The sequence below is a fragment of the Pleurodeles waltl genome, chromosome 4_1 (genome assembly GCF_031143425.1).
Source record: "Pleurodeles waltl isolate 20211129_DDA chromosome 4_1, aPleWal1.hap1.20221129, whole genome shotgun sequence".
In the NCBI taxonomy this organism is placed as follows: Eukaryota; Metazoa; Chordata; class Amphibia; order Caudata; family Salamandridae; genus Pleurodeles; species Pleurodeles waltl.
Genome location: NC_090442.1, coordinates 785,738,343 through 785,758,432, shown reverse-complemented (window position 1 = coordinate 785,758,432; position 20,090 = coordinate 785,738,343). Strand labels below are relative to the sequence as shown.

The 20,090-nt window shown below is 44.9% G+C and overlaps 1 protein-coding gene across 2 annotated transcripts in view; it reads right to left on the bottom strand.

The window, feature by feature from the left end:
• The window catches only part of LOC138288176 (zinc finger protein 546-like), a 689,754-nt gene that overhangs the window by 546,904 nt on the left and 122,760 nt on the right, over positions 1-20,090 (bottom strand). For both annotated transcript variants that reach the window (XM_069229499.1, XM_069229500.1), the window contains exons 7-9: positions 10,183-10,272; positions 8,608-8,691; positions 8,333-8,425 (exon numbers count right to left, since the gene is read on the bottom strand). In XM_069229499.1, the coding sequence (XP_069085600.1) occupies positions 8,333-8,425; positions 8,608-8,691; positions 10,183-10,272 (267 nt within the window). The remainder of the gene's footprint in view (positions 1-8,332; positions 8,426-8,607; positions 8,692-10,182; positions 10,273-20,090) is intronic.

Genomic DNA, 20,090 nt, shown 5'->3' with positions numbered 1-20,090 from the left:
GGGCTCAAAAATCCTCGAGCCAGACCTGGGTTGATTTTGTAGACTACTCAGTAAAAACACTAGATGGTTGGTTAACTGGAAATGAAGTGTGTGACTATGTTGGGCTTTATAATTTGTTTATGAAAGAACACATTTTAAGTAACTGCTTCAATGAAAAGTTGCATCAGTATCTGGTAGACCTAGGTCCAATTTCTCCCCAAGAATTGGGAAAGAAGGCAGACCACTGGGTCAAGACTAGGGTAACCAAAACTTCCACTGGGGGTGACCAAAAGAAAGGGGTTACAAAAACTCCCCAGGAGAAAGTGGGTGACACTAGAAACAAAGAAAAAGAGTCCTCTGTAGGCCCCCAAAAACCAGAACAGGTGGGTGGGCCCCAAGACACAACCCAAAACAAAGGTGGGTACCAGGGTAAGAACTGGGATGCCACTAAGGCATGGTGCCACAACTGTAAACAGTCTGGGCACCACACCAAGGACACTTCTTGTCCCAAAAACAAACCCCAGAACAAAATTCCAGGGGTAACCAGTGTAGCCATGGGAGATGACTCCTCAGATGAGGAGGTCTTCCTAGCCTTCAACTGGAAACAGGGCCCAACAGGTGAGTTGGAGATTCCAGAGGGAAGTAGACACTTCCACCACCTACTGGTGAATGGAATCCCAACCACTGCCCTGAGAGACACTTGTGCCAGTCACACTATTGTGCATGACAGGCTGGTGCTCTCAAACCAGTACATCCCAGGTGAGACTGCCAGGGTAAGAGTTAGCCTAGACAGGGTCACTAAGAGGCCTGTGGCTTTAGTGCCCATAGAAGTGGGTGGCACTCTTAGCTGGAGAAGGGTAGTAGTCAGTACAGACCTCCCCCTTGATTGTCTCCTTGGAAATGACTACCCAGAGGTTAGTCAGAGCCCAAGAGAGGAACTGGTCCAGTGCCAGTCCTCTCCCAAGGATTCTGGAAGTCCTGCCTCTGCAGTAAATGCAAGCAGGCCCCAGAAGAAGAAGAAAAGAAAACAGAGTAGGAAGGGTGGACAACCTTTAGCCAAGGTTACAGCAAGCCAAGGAGATTCTGCTCCAGTAGGGGAGAACTCCAAAAATGGCCCTGATAAAGTCCAACCTGACCCACAAGAAGTCCTGGCTAGTCAGGCAACTGTTAAACCTGAGTGGGTGGCTCCTCAGCTAACAGAAGAAAGAGTGGAAGAAGGGTGTTTACTACAAGATGTGGTAACCCCCCACTCTAATACAGCAGACAGGCAACCTGAACCCAAAGAGGCCTGTAACTTAGCCCCTTCCCTTTTAGGTGAAGAGCTAAAGGTGTGGTTCTGGGCACTGACAGCTGTCAGTGGCCTCTGCTGGGTGTTAGCCTTTATGGCTGCACTATCCTTAGCATGGTGGTCTGACCCCATGCCAAATAGCAAGTTAGGCCCCCTGACCCTATTGGTCATGGTGGGGTTACTCCAGCTCTGGGTAACCTCTCTGGGTAAGCTAGGGGTAACCCTGGCCAAGATAAGGTTAGCAGAGGTGGATACCTCTAAGACCAAAATAGAAAGAATGGGTGGAGACATTGAAGAGGCAGACAAGAGGCAATTCAGACTAGGTCCTATCACTGTGGAAGTGGGTCAGTTCCCCAAAGGGGATGACCTGAACAGAAGGATGTAAGGCAGAGTAGGCCCTGCAACTAACCAGCCTATTTCTCCTACTCTTCCTCGCCTGACAGACTAGGAAGACTCTCCCAGCTTGGGCTGAGTCTCCTGGCCTGTGGGCTGGGGGGGGCTTGTGTAAAGAAATGGCTCCCTGTTGCAGTTACCCCCCACTTTTTGCCTGATACTGATGCTGACTTGACTGAGAAGTGTGCTGGGACCCTGCTAACCAGGCCCCAGCACCAGTGTTCCTTCACCTAAAATGTACCATTGTATCCACAATTGGCACACCCTGGCATTCAGATAAGTCCCTTGTAACTGGTACTTCTAGTACCAAGGGCCCTGATGCCAAGGAAGGTCTCTAAGGGCTGCAGCATGTCTTATGCCACCCTGGAGACCTCTCACTCAGCACAGACACACTGCTTGCCAGCTTGTGTGTGCTAGTGAGGACAAAACGAGTAAGTCGACATGGCACTCCCCTCAGGGTGCCATGCCAGCCTCTCACTGCCTATGCAGTATAGGTAAGACACCCCTCTAGCAGGCCTTACAGCCCTAAGGCAGGGTGCACTATACCATAGGTGAGGGTACCAGTGCATGAGCATGGTACCCCTACAGTGTCTAAACAAAACCTTAGACATTGTAAGTGCAGGGTAGCCATAAGAGTATATGGTCTGGGAGTCTGTCAAACACGAACTCCACAGCACCATAATGGCTACACTGAAAACTGGGAAGTTTGGTATCAAACTTCTCAGCACAATAAATGCACACTGATGCCAGTGTACATTTTATTGTAAAATACACCACAGAGGGCACCTTAGAGGTGCCCCCTGAAACTTAACCAACTATCTGTGTAGGCTGACTGGTTCCAGCAGCCTGCCACACTAGAGACATGTTGCTGGCCCCATGGGGAGAGTGCCTTTGTCACTCTGAGGCCAGTAACAAAGCCTGCACTGGGTGGAGATGCTAACACCTCCCCCAGGCAGGAACTGTGACACCTGGCGGTGAGCCTCAAAGGCTCCCCCCCTTTGTCACAGCCCAGCAGGGCACTCCAGCTTAGTGGAGTTGCCCGCCCCCTCCGGCCACGGCCCCCACTTTTGGCGGCAAGGCTGGAGGGAACAAAGAAAGCAACAAGGAGGAGTCACTGGCCAGTCAGGACAGCCCCTAAGGTGTCCTGAGCTGAAGTGACTCTAACTTTTAGAAATCCTCCATCTTGCAGATGGAGGATTCCCCCAATAGGGTTAGGATTGTGACCCCCTCCCCTTGGGAGGAGGCACAAAGAGGGTGTACCCACCCTCAGGGCTAGTAGCCATTGGCTACTAACCCCCCAGACCTAAACACGCCCTTAAATTTAGTATTTAAGGGCTACCCTGAACCCTAGAAAATTAGATTCCTGCAACTACAAGAAGAAGGACTGCCTAGCTGAAAAACCCCTGCAGAGGAAGACCAGAAGACGACAACTGCCTTGGCTCCAGAAACTCACCGGCCTGTCTCCTGCCTTCCAAAGATCCTGCTCCAGCGACGCCTTCCAAAGGGACCAGCGACCTCGACATCCTCTGAGGACTGCCCCTGCTTCGAAAAGACAAGAAACTCCCGAGGACAGCGGACCTGCTCCAAGAAAAGCTGCAACTTTGTTTCCAGCAGCTTTAAAGAACCCTGCCAGCTCCCCGCAAGAAGCGTGAGACTTGCGACACTGCACCCGGCGACCCCGACTCGGCTGGTGGCGATCCAACACCTCAGGAGGGACCCCAGGACTACTCTAAGACTGTGAGTACAAAAACCTGTCCCCCCTGAACCCCCACAGCGCCGCCTGCAGAGGGAATCCCGAGGCTTCCCCTGACCGCGACTCTTTGAACCTAAAGTCCCGACGCCTGGGAGAGACCCTGCACCCGCAGCCCCCAGGACCTGAAGGACCGGACTTTCACTGGAGAAGTGACCCCCAGGAGTCCCTCTCCCTTGCCCAAGTGGAGGTTTCCCCGAGGAATCCCCCCCTTGCCTGCCTGCAGCGCTGAAGAGATCCCGAGATCTCTCATAGACTAACATTGCGAACCCGACGCCTGTTCCTACACTGCACCCGGCCGCCCCCGCGCTGCTGAGGGTGAAATTTCTGTGTGGACTTGTGTCCCCCCCGGTGCCCTACAAAACCCCCCTGGTCTGCCCTCCGAAGACGCGGGTACTTACCTGCAAACAGACCGGAACCGGGGCACCCCCTTCTCTCCATTCTAGCCTATGTGTTTTGGGCACCACTTTGAACTCTGCACCTGACCGGCCCTGAGCTGCTGGTGTGGTGACTTTGGGGTTGCTCTGAACCCCCAACGGTGGGCTACCTTGGACCAAGAACTAAGCCCTGTAAGTGTCTTACTTACCTGGTTAACCTAACAAATACTTACCTCCCCTAGGAACTGTGAGAATTGCACTAAGTGTCCACTTTTAAAACAGCTATTTGTGAATAACTTGAAAAGTATACATGCAATTTTGATGATTTGAAGTTCCTAAAGTACTTACCTGCAATACCTTTCGAATGAGATATTACATGTAGAATTTGAACCTGTGGTTCTTAAAATAAACTAAGAAAAGATATTTTTCTATATAAAAACCTATTGGCTGGATTTGTCTCTGAGTGTGTGTATCTCATTTATTGTCTATGTGTATGTACAACAAATGCTTAACACTACTCCTTGGATAAGCCTACTGCTCAACCACACTACCACAAAATAGAGCATTAGTATTATCTATTTTTACCACTATTTTACCTCTAAGGGGAACCCTTGGACTCTGTGCATGCTATTCCTTACTTTGAAATAGCACATACAGAGCCAACTTCCTACACTCTGGGTTCAGCCACCAGTCGCCCATATCCTTGATGCAATAATATACAGCCCTAGGAGTTTCCTGAGGGCCCTCTTTAATTTGTTGCAATCATACCCTATAGGTTTCATTAAACTCCAAGCCGCTCCAGGATATTTTTTTTTATCTCTGCATAGGGTGTAGTTCCACAGGGGTTGGCTGCCTGATATGCTGTTCCTAGGTCTCCTGTGAGAAGTGGCCCCAAACATGGACCCCACTTGTCAACAGGCTAGGCAGCAGTCTGTGCCATTCTTTCAAAATTATTAAAGAAGAAATCTTGTTGACTTTTATTTTGTTGCTTATGTGAATGGTGCTTTCTTTTCCAGGTTTTCAGTGTAACTTGGATAGGATTTCTGAGGCAGGATCGGAGGTCACATCAGGTACAGAGAAGGGGGATATGGGAATTCTTCACACATAGCTATCCCTCACGTTTTGCCTAGTATCTGATATGATTTCAACTGAAAGTGCAATGGGTTTCTGCTAACCAGTTCCCCAGTGCCAGATCTCATTACCTAAACTATACAATTGCTTCCCCAATTAGCAAATCCTTTAGAACCATCTCGAAGTCCCCAGTAAATAGTGCCCCTGGTACCTAGGGCCTGAGGTGCTAAAGAGGGTCCCTAAGAGCTGCAGCATGGATTGTGCCACCTTAAGGGACCCCCTCACCAACCATATGACAGGCTGCCATTGTAGGAAGCGTGTCTTGGTGCAGACAAAAGTGAAAACATGACATGGCACACAGCGCGTGTGCCATGTCCCCTAACACTGCATGCAATATATGTAAGTCACCCCTCCAGCAAGCCTTACAGCCCTAAGGCAGGGTGCGTTATATTACATGTGAGGGCATATTTGCAAGAGAAGATATGCCCCTGCAATGTTTTTGGCAATTCCCAGACAAGGTAAGTGGGCAGGGAAGCCATTTTAAATGCATGTGCTGGACACTGGTCTATACGAGTTCCCAGCTACATCATGGCATCACTGAAGATAGGGATGTTTGGTGTAGGAAGCTGGCCTGGTATGTGGTGAACACCTATGGTGTTACCACCTTATACCAGGTCCAGGTATCCCCTATTAGTGAAGTGTAGACAGTGTCTAGGAAGCCAGGGCTCTCTAGAGGTAGCTGAGGATGAGCAGCCAAGACTTATCTAGGAGGCATGCAAAGCTAATACAATACCACTACAGTCACACAGCACTTACACACATGAAAGGACCACACAGTGTTGCAAAAGTAAAGGTACTTTATTATTGTAACACAAATACTAAAATAATGTATAGGCAATACTCCACTAGGAGGTAAGTAAACAAACTATTAGGAGCACATCAGAAGTCAGTGATTAGCATAGAAAGCAATAGCAAATAGTTAACAAAAATAGTAAATAATAAAGGTTCTAGGGAGAGACAAAACCATATACTATATAAGTGGAATGTGAAAGGCAGTCCCCCACCCAAGGAAGTGGAATCTGTAGAGGGGAGCTGGAGGAACTAGGAACCCCAGAAGGTAAGTACCAGGGTGCCCCCAGAGACCAGGAGAGAAAAGGTTAGTACCTGTTTTTTCCCCAAACCCACAGGAGAACTTTAGAAAAGTACTGTGCAAGACCCTGACAAGACTGGAAAATACCAAAGGTGGATCCTGACGGAATAGGACCTGCAAAAGAAGGAGAAGGGAAAGCCTGTGTCTGAAACATCCACTGTGATATCAATGATGGCCACCGAAATTATCATCTTTGACGATTGCTTTAGCAATTGATCTCTTATTCCCCAATATGAGGCCAATTACTGGTGAAATGTCAAGCCACATCTGGCGATAGTAATGGCATAAAATTGCCAAAGAGTTTGCAGGATTGACTTATTGACTGATGCAGACGCCAAGGAACCAACCCTATGGACCAAATTATCTATGCATCTGCCATTCCAATGGGGTGTGCAGACAAAGGCATGAAAAGCTTATCTGATTCCAGCCTGGGCTGCAGACATGATAAAATCTTGTGTGGGATGGGCTGTAAGCAGGCTGGGGATGTGACTGGGGCCCTAAACATTTTCTCTAAAAGATGGACCACTGCTGATACAGTGGCTGTCATTTTCATCAACGTTAGGCCTTATGACCAGACAAAATCCATTATAAGTAGCTTCACGAGGCTGCTCCCTAAAGTCAGTTACTCTCTCCATGTGTACATAGAAATGGGCTATGTTGTCCAGAATTGAATGCTTGAACAATTTGCCAGGCAAATTACCCAAGGCTGGTATAGTACGCCCTCATCCTCTGAATCAAAATACACAGAATCTCAAGAATCCACATCGCCCATATCCTTAGGAGACGGCAGGACCAGTACTGGTGACTGTCAACTGAGGCTGGTCTGCAAGAGGTGAAGGAGGCATAGGAGCAGCTGGAAGTTGAGGTGGCTGTGGTGGCAGAGATGGAGACAGGGTGGACACAGCTTGACGGGAGCAATCTTTACAATCTGCCCATCATCTGTTGCAAGGTTGACAAAAATAACACAGGCACCTGCAAAACCCTGTAGCCTGTATAACTAAAAGAAGGTACATAGGTTTGAGGAGTGTGATCAGCTGCAAATGTCTATGGCTGGTAGTCCTACTCCTCGTAAGCATACGCATTGTCCAAGGTGTCCTCCTCAAACATTGAAATGTAAGGAACTTCCAACTGCCTAGGACTATAAGCAGTCTCAGAGATGTCCTAGTCGCTGAGATCCTGTTCCAGCTCAGAATCCAAAACTTAGTTGGGAAGGCTTGCCGTCACTTGGTCGATGATGGTTAAAATAAAGTCCCTGGTGAGGCCTGGAGTACAGTCAGGACATCCAGGAAGCTGGATTTCCAAGCTGATTTTTCCAGAGGATGGCGTTTTAGATTCAAGGCCAACTCCAGAAAATCCATAATACAGGTTTTGCACTGACTTTGTAGAATCATACCCGGATAAGGAAACCTCTCCATTACAATGGTAGTTTTTACTTTCAAATACACAAAAGGCCAACATCCTCTCTCTTTATCGTTAAGAGTGTTTGAAGGAAATGTTCTACACATGTCAGAGCGTGAGGCCTTGTGCGCTGGATAAAGACAGTAAATACATATGCACATATGGGTCATTATTGTAGATCATCTTCTGACAACAGAAAGAGAAAGGATCTGAGAAGAGATTTGTTTCTGTCAGTCGTGATGATAGTTGGTGATAGAGTGAAAGTCTCTCTCATCCAGAAACTCTCCATCATTCATTAAAAAAAAAGAGAGAATTAGCAGAACCTTATCCCCAAAACAACTTGCAGTACACAAAGCTGAAGATGGGGCTGGCTAAGCTCCAGGGTAAACCAGGAAGTAGCAAGTTGAGGCCAGTGAAAGGTCAGAAAAAAGCTTCTCAAGAACTCCGTCACATTGCAGTACAGTAGAAATCTGAAGTATGTGGAGCCTCTGGGAGGTTGTAGGAGAGCTTACAACCTCCACCTCATTGGCCGACGTTCAGGGTATTTTAAATTAAGTCAATATGCTACTAAGCAAATAATGTTTTTGAGGCATATGTCATTTTAACACTGTTTACTGTTAAAGTTAATGGGGATGCCCTGTCTGGAGACAGGGAAGGACCGAAGCATGTAAATATAATAAAGATTCAATGCTGGAGAACAAAATAAATACATATATAAACTGCCATGCGCTGTTGGGGGACATTAATGGCATATATATATATGCCATAAGGGTGACTCTTCTGGAAACACCCACTTATGACGCACATGTTTAAACAGAGCAACCAAAGGGTTAAAAAGTATTTACAACACTAACAGCCTTAGTGATAAAGGATAGCTTACTGTTCTGCTACAAAACATTTAGATTTTAACCATTCTTACTACTTACCACTTCTTCAATGATTTTCTTTTGATGTTCTACAAAACACTCCTTCTCTTCCGGAGACACATGGACTGTAGCACTATCCAATGCAACAGAATCCTAAAATGACAACACACGTTTTTTAATACTCACATATTTCACAGTGACTTCTTAGCTTTGTACACCTGCTCATTTAGTCGCTTGCCATCAAAGTAGTAGAGGCCATGAATCTCAAACACACCCAACCCACTCGCACACTTAAAAAACACTCCTTTGTGCTAAGCTTACCCATCTTCACTCACCGTTTCTTCTTTAAGCATATTTTGATGTTCTTCCAAGTGTTTGCTATGACCTTCAGGAATATGAACTGTCCACGTGAGAGGCACCTGGGACAACAAAAACTGTGCATTCAATACTTTTCACAAATGCAGTCAGGTTTGCACCAGTTCACTAGCATTGTGTGCCAAGCTTCCTTTCCTTAATCCCATCAGACAACTACAATACTGTTTCACTGCACTGACCTTCTAACCTCCTTTCATTCAATTCCATTAGGTAACAGGCCAGTTTCTCATAAGTGCAAACTTTGTCCCTTCTCCTCCAAAAATACCATGAGGTATCTACAGTCCAAATCAAAGTGCCAGGTAAGGTTCATCCTGGCTCTTGCCAAGCAGGTACTCGTGTAAACTTTATGTTACTTGTAAATATGTTTTCTGTTTACTTATAGCCTCAGGCATTTATTTTCATTGTGCTTGCAAAAACTGATATTTCACTGATTTAACCGAGAGTATAAGGTGACCTGCACTCCCAATGCCAAGTAAAAATTCTTACATTAATTTTCCTGGTCTAAGTTGCTTGACCACATGACCCTACTTAATTGAACAAAAAAGGTATACAGGGTGCTCTACAGAGCAGTGTAATATGTATGCAGCGGGGCAGCCCATAATAGATATTTCAGTGCAGCACATACAATGTGATGTTCAGTGCCACACTACACTATGCTGCACAGTGCAACACTGCATTAGTTATGCAAAGCAGAGTAGGGCAGCGGATGCATGTTACACATAAAAGCACAGTATATTTGAAATTGAACCAGTCTTTCTAAAATACATTGTCCTACAGATGGCCCCCTTGTCAATACTATGGTTTCACTACTAATAATGCATGCAGGTACTAGCTCTAGCCCATGGCATGTGGTATTCTGTTTCAGGGGCTATAGACCAAACTCATTGGAGGGACTAAAACCAGTGAACAACTGCTTCAAAATCAACCCTAGCAGGACAAACACCAACATCCCTGGGTGCGAAACTCCCACAGGGATATGACTGGGAGAAAGCCCCTTCCTGACTGTGGATAATATTTTGTTATATAAAACGTGTGTAGCTTACTGGCATATCAATACATCTATTATACTGTGACCCTTCAATCATGTGGGACTAGTTACACTAGAACTGGTGTGACTCATTATAAATCACTCGGAAACAGGATCCCTAGTTCTTGCCCTCTTTGCCCTCAATCCCAACCATTAAGGGAGCCATGATCATGAACACTGCACAGTCAGAACAACTGCAATTCATACCAATTGGTAACAGAGCTGTGCTCCTCAGCACTTCACAGTCAATGTCCTAGCCTTCAATCACATCTAGTAACTGCAGCCTTGATTTTCAGCACTACTTAGTAGTCCCACTGCTTTCAACCCCCTCTGTTAATGGATGCCACAGTAGTTTTTCCTCTATCAATTCAGTTAACAACATGCCTCATTCCTAGTACAGCACACTCTGTCCCTATGTAATGCATTTGATGATCATCACATATACATCATACTCCCTTTCCACCAGTACAGGATCTTTACTTTTTGGTCAAGCTGTATATAAACTCACTGTTTCCTCTATAAGTACAGTCTCATGTTCTTCCAAGCATCCTTCATGTTCAAAGGGATGAACTGTTGGATGATCCAATGCAACCGCCACCTACAGCAAAAACAATTGCACATTTAGTCTTAAGGATAGACAGTAAGTTATTAGTTGAAATATCAATGTCAATTTGACCTTTATGGTCTGAGTGCTAGGCTAGGTTTCTTTGCCGACCCAACTAACTACTTAGTGCTAGATAATTCACTGATCGTCAGGGATGCAAATATTCACAACAATAATATTGATGGTGTATCGCACAAACATAAAATGACCACATTTTCAGGAAGCAACTGTGCCGGAGCTGAGGCAAGAGAAATGTGCGGACTCTGAAGTATGTGTTGTGGCTATTTAGGAGGGTTTTCTTTCCAAATGGTGGTAAAAGGATAGGAAATCTACCCAGCGTGAATCAACTAAGCGTCATAGAAGCAAACTCAATGAACAGAAATACAGACCATGCAATGTATGAGAGAAGCCTAAAAAAGGGAGAAGTATTGCACGAAATATGAGTTTATAATATGTGTATGAATGGACTGAGTATTGCAAGGATGGGATTGCTGTACCTCTATACACAAAAGGGTTCTAACCAGCAGGAACCATACAACTTTTGAGACCAAGAGGAATTCATGTTAACAATAATCTGGAGTATGGTGCCTAAGGAACGTGACTCTCCAATTTAAAGAGTAAGGGAGTAGAAACTCTTTTTTTTGTCCACTCCGGAAGGGGTATGCAAGCCTATTTTTTATGATATCATACACTACACTTTACGTGTGACAGGTAATTGATCTAGGGGTGAAGAATAAGATGTTCACTTTTTTTTTATGTAGTTGGGCAGTGCCAGCAATGGTTAAATGTATCAGTTGTTTTTTCACAGGTTTGGAGTGATACGTGAATGAATAATCATGGACTGTAAGAGAGTAAAAACTAAATCAGTTTTAATGTTGATCACAGTTATCTGATATTGGTGCAATACTGTTTAAGACATCAGAACACAAGTAAGTAGCAATAATGAGGGGTACAAATGTAAGCGCATACGAATTTGGGACGTGGTCTACTACAGGGATGAATGTGGGGCCTCGATGTAGATACAAAATATCAATTAGTATTTAATAAAACAACTAGGGTTGTGATTTTACATTATTGGAGGCCAAAAGGAAGAACACTAGAACACTGGTGGGATAGCAGCGCTTGTTCCCCCATTATACTGAGGCAACTGCGGTAAAGAAGTTTTGACCATCAATAGGTTCAGCCAATGCTCGTATTACTGTACATTCTTTACCATATATTTCTCCAAAAGTGATTAGGCTGACAAGCCTTAGTATGCAACTGCGTGCTATGGAGTGCTACCTGCAGCACTGCAAGCACCTCGGTTTGAAATGCTACATATTTTTGAAGACAGGCAATCAGCCGGAAAAATGAGTCCAGGCATGAATAGGAGATCAAGCACTGGGTGTACCAACTGCTAGTGAATACTTTCATTTTGAAATACTTAAGATACGATGTACTGCAAACACCACAATGCAACAGGGAGCATATGCCCATATGCCAGCAGCATTCCACCCATCCTCCAGCCCCTCGGTGATGACATTGTATTTTATTGTATCATATCCCTATGTGGGTCCCTAAAAATGCTTGCCTACATTCAGAGCACGGTGTGCAGTTGCTGTCTTTGTTTTTGATCCTATGTGGAAAGTGTTTCTATGTCATGCATGAAGACCAGCAAGGTATGTTTATCAAGTTACATGACGCAGTGCTTAGCAATGTAGCTGATGAAGAGGTGTACGAAAAGAGACATGCAGCTTATGGTTTTCAGTACTCCAGTAAGTTAGAGTAGCTCTGATAGTCCCTTTAAGTTATTTTTTATGATGAAAATCTACTTAGCTGTCTCCTGCACAGGATTCTTCAACTTGATATTCTGTTTAAAGTTTATGGTCGTGTGTGGGCCTGGCTGGAGAAGTGATTCCGAAATTTAAAGATCTAAACAAGTAGTCATTGTATGCAGCTAATTAGGACCTGCAGTGACAGACTAAAATAGAGTCTACCAGGATTGGCCAGCAGCACATGGCAGATCCTGTTAGTTATTCCATGCCTGTTTAGTTGGTGATGGGCGGTTTATGTGCTGTGCAACATCACAAAATAAAATGATGGACAGAGTACTGAAACTTTTCAAAAACTCACCCCCAGTCACAGATCTGGGTTTAATCCATCGTTATTTTGCCTGCCACATCACCTCAGTATGTGCTGGTACAGTACTTAGTGATAGGCAAGATCTTTCCTATGCGAGTGCAAAAACAGTAAGCAGTATATGAGAGTTATCATAGAGCCTGTATGAGCTACAATTGGCTGCTACGTGTTGTAATAGTGTGGGTGAGAAGGGTTTTATATACATTGACAGAACTGTATATAATATCCAGGCTAGCCATAGGTCAGCTCATTTTTAATGGAATGCTGTAAATTTCATCTGGAAAAATTAAAACTACTATATATCCTTCAGAATACTTTGAGGTGGGCTTCAAAAGGTAAAAGGTTTAGCGAGGAACTGGACTTTTCTCTGTGGTCTAAATTTGAATTAATAAACAATTCTCAATGGATGACGGAACTTTTGTTCCTAATCCTCCACTTCAGGTCCAACCAAGCAGGGTCAACAGTCTCAAAGATTCTGATTAGCTGGCTGCAGCAAAAGGAAAATCATTTGCAATCACTACAGTACACAGGGTTCAGTCCCGGGTCCTGAAAAAGGAAAGGAGTCACTGGGGCAAGGGTAGCATCACCGGCACACTGGCTGTAGTTGAGGGGATGGTTCCCTAAGTAGATCCTCCCTTAAAGTAAAAAAAAGTAAAATTTGCAGCAGAATTCACAGACTCCAAAGCAGGGTTCTCAGGTCCAAGGTCTGGAAATCCTGCCTCGGGGTATTCAAACACCAGTAAGGGCTCCTTAACCCATGTTGAGATCAATACTGGGTCAAAAGACCCAAAGGTAGAGCCAACAAGGGCTTACAAATCTGCTTGGGTTGCCATAGGCCAGGCCCTGGAGCCGAACCCTGTTGCACACAGTCAAAGGCTTTACACAGCAGGGATTGGTCTCCAAGCCCTGTGGTCAACCCTCTATGTGCATTTGTGAAGCAGTTTTCTATTGGTCCCTCCTGAATAATAAACAACCAAGCTAAAGGCCTAATAACAAATAGATAGGTATGTCTTTGTGACTAGGAACCGAGTTGTGCTTAAGGTGCCCAACCCAGTGAATGTAAGGTGATGCTGGCAGACAAGATTCAGCTGGTTTCTTTCATGAGAGACTTAAACTTCAACCATGTTTAACAATGTCAATTTCTTCTATGCCTGTTAAATATGGAACATAATTGAGAAGTGAGAAAGACATAGGGTTGTACTACTAGAAAATGAGCTCACTAGCATACAAACAGTCTAGCCTACAGAGCACTGGAGAGGAGAGCAGGGGAACAAATTTATATCTTGACTGGGCTTGTATATGGTGTGAAGCTGATACAGGATGTTTCCCATCACCAAAGTCTCAAAACCTTACGAGTCACATTCAAAACGAGGGAAAATATCAAAGGATGTCAAAGGAATCTGGTCTTGTAGCCTGCTACAAATTTGTTGAGGATTCTTTGAGAAGGAAATCTTCTACCAACTAATAGAAGAAAGGAACTAAAGGTTTCATTTATGGTGTGACAGAAGGAGTGGAGTCCATTAGGACATTACCTCCAACTCCCTTATGGACTATCTTTCACCAAATTTAGAGATGACCACCAGTCCAGTGGACTTCCCTGTGCACTCAAAGGAACTGCTGTCTTAGTGGAACCTTTCATTGTACAAAAACAATTTGTGGCTGTCCACACAACCTTTTCAATTTTTTGTTCTTCAGAAACAAAGTCCCAAAGCGAGAGCTTGCTTCTGAAAACCACAAAAAGAAAATGTTATTTTACTTGTAATCCTGGAACTGCATCATAGGTATTCGCAATGAAGTCATAAACATAAAGTAGCCCTGGGGAGGTGACAGTCCCCAGAGACTGGGGGTCCACAGGACGCCCTCTACTATTTTAAAAGCATTTTGCCCCAGGAAGGTGGTGGTCGCAGGCGGATGTGCAATCCCCCCCCCCCCCCCCCCCCAACGTATCATAGGAACTTACCCCCAGGGAGGGGCAGTTCCCAGGGCCAGGGGCACAGGACATCCCTACTATTTCAAAAGCAATTTACTCTGGGGAGGTGGTGGTCGCCAGGGTTATTATAAACCCTAGGAGGAAGGCCTCATGGGCCCCCCTCGTTTTTTAAGCCCCCAATGCCCCTGTGAACGGGCCCACTCGGATGCAAAAAAAAATAAAAAAAGCAAAGCGCAGTAGACCTTTCTTTTGTTTTTTATTTTTTAAATCTCTGAAAAATCTGTGTATCTATCCGCAGACTATCCACAGATTTTTCAGAGATTTAAAAACATGCTTTTTTAGACCTGGCCGGGTTCCTGGGGGACCCCCAGATCAAGGCTCAGGTTGACCCTACTCTGGCCCCTTTTTTTAAATCTTTTTTTGTGGGACTCAGCTAAAGTTGAGTCCCAAGATGACTTCCAACACTTCCTTGTTGAAGTGTTTGCATCCAATCAGATATCATCCGAGGGACAGTTGGATCCATGGAGGATCTGCATCTCTAGATATCTATATTTTGTAAACTCGAATATCTCAGAAACTACTGAAAAGATTTACGCCAAATCTCAAAAGTACGCTTTTTGGACCAAGGCTTTCTACCAAGTTTGGTGTAATTCCGTCCAGCGGTTCGGGCTGTAGACGTGTTCAAAATCCGTATGAGAAAATGAATGGGGAAAACATGTTTTGAGACACTTTCTTTTACTCAACCTCTGCTTGATGGATCCCACCAAAACTTTCAAGACAGCAGCTGAAGCACCTGAGGAATACGTTTTAATAATTTCATGAAGATTCGTCATGCAGCACAAAAGTTATTGGCAAAACAAAAAACGCTCTTCCTATGGTAACTAGGTCCTAGCTATAACTACCTATATATGGATATGTCGTCTCCACCATATATACAGGGAGTGCAGAATTATTAGGCAAATGAGTATTTTGACCACATCATCCTCTTTATGCATGTTGTCTTACTCCAAGCTGTATAGGCTCGAAAGCCTACTACCAATTAAGCATATTAGGTGATGTGCATCTCTGTAATGAGAAGGGGTGTGGTCTAATGACATCAACACCCTATATCAGGTGTGCATAATTATTAGGCAACTTCCTTTCCTTTGGCAAAATGGGTCAAAAGAAGGACTTGACAGGCTCAGAAAAGTCAAAAATAGTGAGATATCTTGCAGAGGGATGCAGCACTCTTAAAATTGCAAAGCTTCTGAAGCGTGATCATCGAACAATCAAGCGTTTCATTCAAAATAGTCAACAGGGTCGCAAGAAGCGTGTGGAAAAACCAAGGCGCAAAATAACTGCCCATGAACTGAGAAAAGTCAAGCGTGCAGCTGCCACGATGCCACTTGCCACCAGTTTGGCCATATTTCAGAGCTGCAACATCACTGGAGTGCCCAAAAGCACAAGGTGTGCAATACTCAGAGACATGGCCAAGGTAAGAAAGTCTGAAAGACGACCACCACTGAACAAGACACACAAGCTGAAACGTCAAGACTGGGCCAAGAAATATCTGAAGACTAATTTTTCTAAGGTTTTATGGACTGATGAAATGAGAGTGAGTCTTGATGGGCCAGATGGATGGGCCCGTGGCTGGATTGGTAAAGGGCAGAGAGCTCCAGTCCGACTCAGACGCCAGCAAGGTGGAGGTGGAGTACTGGTTTGGGCTGGTATCATCAAAGATGAGCTTGTGGGGCCTTTTCGGGTTGAGGATGGAGTCAAGCTCAACTCCCAGTCCTACTGCCAGTTCCTGGAAGACACCTTCTTCAAGCAGTGGTACAGGAAGAAGTCTGCATCCTTCAAGAAAAACATGATTTTCATGCAGGACAATGCTCCATCACACGCGTCCAAGTACTCCACAGCGTGGCTGGCAAGAAAGGGTATAAAAGAAGGAAATCTAATGACATGGCCTCCTTGTTCACCTGATCTGAACCCCATTGAGAACCTGTGGTCCATCATCAAATGTGAGATTTACAAGGAGGGAAAACAGTACACCTCTCTGAACAGTGTCTGGGAGGCTGTGGTTGCTGCTGCACGCAATGTTGATGGTGAACAGATCAAAACACTGACAGAATCCATGGATGGCAGGCTTTTGAGTGTCCTTGCAAAGAAAGGTGGCTATATTGGTCACTGATTTGTTTTTGTTTTGTTTTTGAATGTCAGAAATGTATATTTGTGAATGTTGAGATGTTATATTGGTTTCACTGGTAATAATAAATAATTGAAATGGGTATATATTTTTTTTTGTTAAGTTGCCTAATAATTATGCACAGTAATAGTCACCTGCACACACAGATATCCCCCTAACATAGCTAAAACTAAAAACAAACTAAAAACTACTTCCAAAAATATTCAGCTTTGATATTAATGAGTTTTTTGGGTTCATTGAGAACATGGTTGTTGTTCAATAATAAAATTAATCCTCAAAAATACAACTTGCCTAATAATTCTGCACTCCCTGTATAGCTAGGATCTAGCTTCCATAGTTTGTTTTAGCAATAACTTTGGTGCCGTTTGACGAATCTTCACAAAATCTTCAAAACTAGGATGACAGCCAGATCAGCTGCTGTGTTAAAAGTTTCAGGGAGTCGATTTCCATAAGGATTTTTAGACACGACTACAGCCTGAACCACTGGATAGAATTACACCAAATGTGACAGAAAGGTAGCTTTACATTCAGAAAGCACCTTTTTTGTCATTTGGTGTAAATGCGTTCAGTAGTTTTTGAAATATTAAACAAAAAAGAAATATAGATATCTGGGAACAGCCTAAGCACAAATATCATGGTGAGGCAAGGGCAGCAAGCTGACCATACAGGTCAGACAGAAGGGACAGTTGCAGCATAACGGGCCATGAAGGGCAGATGGGAGGGGGCAGGGACACGACAACGGACCAGACAAGGCAGGAGAGTGGGGACAGGGACCTGCATATGGAAAACGGAGGGCAGAGGGCAAGTGGGCAGGGCAGAAGCAGCAAGCTGACCATGTATGAAAGGCAGGATAGGCACTGGAAGCACAACACACCACAGAGGGCAACTGTGACATTATGATGGCATATACACCGACAATGGAGCGAAGTCGGGAGGGGGTCAGGGGCAGCAAACTGACCACACAGGGCAGGTAGGATGGCTGTACAAAAGACCATGCATTGCAAGCGGGAGGGTTAGTGGCAGCATAACAGCCATGGTCCGCAAGAGGGAGGGGGCAGAGCCATGCACAAAGGACCATGGAGGACTAAAGGGAGGGGTAGGGGCTGGACAAAGACAAGAGAGCGCAGGGGAAGGTGTTTCACAACATACCATGCAGGGCAGGCAGTAGTAGCAGCACAAAAGAGCACGGAGGGTAGAAGGGAGTGGCAGAAAATTGGACAATAGGGGTCCAAGAGGGTGGGGGTAGTGGCATGGATCTCAGACAAGCAGGGCAGAGGTGGCAGGGACAGGCTCCAGCCATCTGACCATGCTGGACAGGTGGGAGGGGCACTGGCATCTCAACAGAACACCCAGAGTAGACAGGAGGGGCAGCAGAAAGTCTATGAAACATGATGGCTAAAAGGAAGGGAGCAGGGGCATGCACACAGACATCGGAGAACAAGGGGAAGGAGGGGGAAGGGCAGCAAGCTAAGCACAGAGGCTAAGCAGGAGGGCAATGATGGGACATAGAAACAGGTAACGGAGGGCAGAAGGAGGGGGCAGGGACATCAAGCTAAATGGCGGGCAGTGGCAGCATTTCGGACCATGCAAGAAGGAGGGGGGCTGGTGCATGGACTCGGACAACAGAGGTTAGGGAGGAGGTGGGTGGGGGAGCAAGCTAACCGTTCAGGGTAGGTGGGAAGGGCAGTGGCAGAACCACAGCCACACAGGGCTGTAATGAGGGAGCAGGGGCGTGGACTTGGACAACGGATGGCAAGGAAGAGCAAACATGGATGGGGGCAGCACAATGCCAGGCCAAGCTCTGCGTCCACACCACCTTCCCCATCATGCATTGCAATGGGCATCTTAATTAACATTTTTTAAAAATACCTAGAAATTCAATGGAAAAAGGTTACAGGGACATTATAATTAGGTTCAGGTTTTGCATGCACAAAACCATAGAAATCCAGCTGTAATAGACTTATTTCAAGTAACTCTAACTCGTGTCCTAAGGTAACTAAAATCTGAGCCCTCGCCATGCAGTCACTCATGACATCTTCTATGACATCCTTGATAATATCACTGTAACATCTACAGTAAAATAATTCATGAGAAAACTTTGCACAGCGAGGGCGTGAGTTATAGTTGCCTTAAGGCAGTGGTTCCCAACGAGGGGTCGGGGGACCCTGGGGGTCCGCAACGCCTCTTCAGGGGGTACGCGACTGCTTAGAAAATTAAATAATATGAACAGATGAATACGTCCCTGTAACCTTTGTTGTTTTAGTGTGTGTGTATACATACATACATACATACATACATACATACATACATACATACATACATAGATTTAATATAAGCGGTAGCACCCGGTATTTGTGGACTGAGTGGAGACATCATGATTGTACATAGGTTTAGTGAGGAGATACTAATTTCCTGAGTGTGTACTACACAGATGGATAACTCCAACAGCATCTTGCATGATACCGATGCAGCCCTGAACTGAATAATTATTTGGGGAAAGGGACTGGAAGCAAGCAGCAGTAGCCCATTGTCAAACTATAAAGCGTATGAGGATTTGTGAACATGACATTTTAACCATCTTATTGCTGAAAAGGGACTGACGACTGAAAATCAGAAATGCACGGCCTGCTGACTAATAACTTTATGAGAGTGGTGGCAAATTATTTGAGAAGCACCTCAGGTTCTCTTGCACGCAGCAAAGTAACAAAACCAGAATTACAGTCACCCATAAAAGTTTGAATGAGAGCAAGACAAGCAGGAACTGTGCTGAGTATTCACAGACTGAAACCTCTTCATAAAGAAGTAGATCTGAAAAGAATCATGGTGTCTGAGGAAATGATGTTTGTTCAATAAATGGAATCTGCAAAGTGAACCCTCCGGGAGTGCAGTATTTTTAGTTGAATATAATTTAAAAGGTTGTGGCCTCAACCTCACGTGAGCACCTGCAGTAAGTGCACGTTGCTTTTTAGACTGTTTTGCTTTGGACACAGAGGGGGGCGGGCTGACACACACAATATAGTTGATTCAGCTATTCCATAGGAAAAGAGTATTTTGTGTTGCTAGTGACTTTGGCACCGTTTAACGAATTGCTGTGAAAATGTTCAAAAAGGTGCTACTGTTTGACTAATTTGTGCACTGCACGTTGTAGGCTAATCTGTCAAGTGGGGGCTGAGAAAACAGGGGGTCCCAAAACTTAAAATACTCATGCATTTTCCAAAGACTTAAGACGGGCTACAGCAAAAGCTGCTGAACGGAATTTCATCTGATTCGGTAGAAAGCTAGACTTTGGTCTGCAGATTGTGCTTTTAGTGATTTGGTGTAAGTCCGTTCAGTAGTTTTTGAGATATTAAGGCTTAAAAAAATATAGAAATCTGGACTGTTAACAAGAGTCCAAATTCAATAATGGAGCCCTGTGCTTAGCAGTTTTTCCTGCGAGTCTTCATGCTCTAGCAGGAGCAACAGAGCGACTGGCTGGTTGTTGGAGTTTTAGAAATGAAATCGTAGCATTACTGTATCTTCCCAGAGTTTAACTAACCCCATGTTTAACAGTGTGTCTCTAACATCCTTAATCCAGGAAAG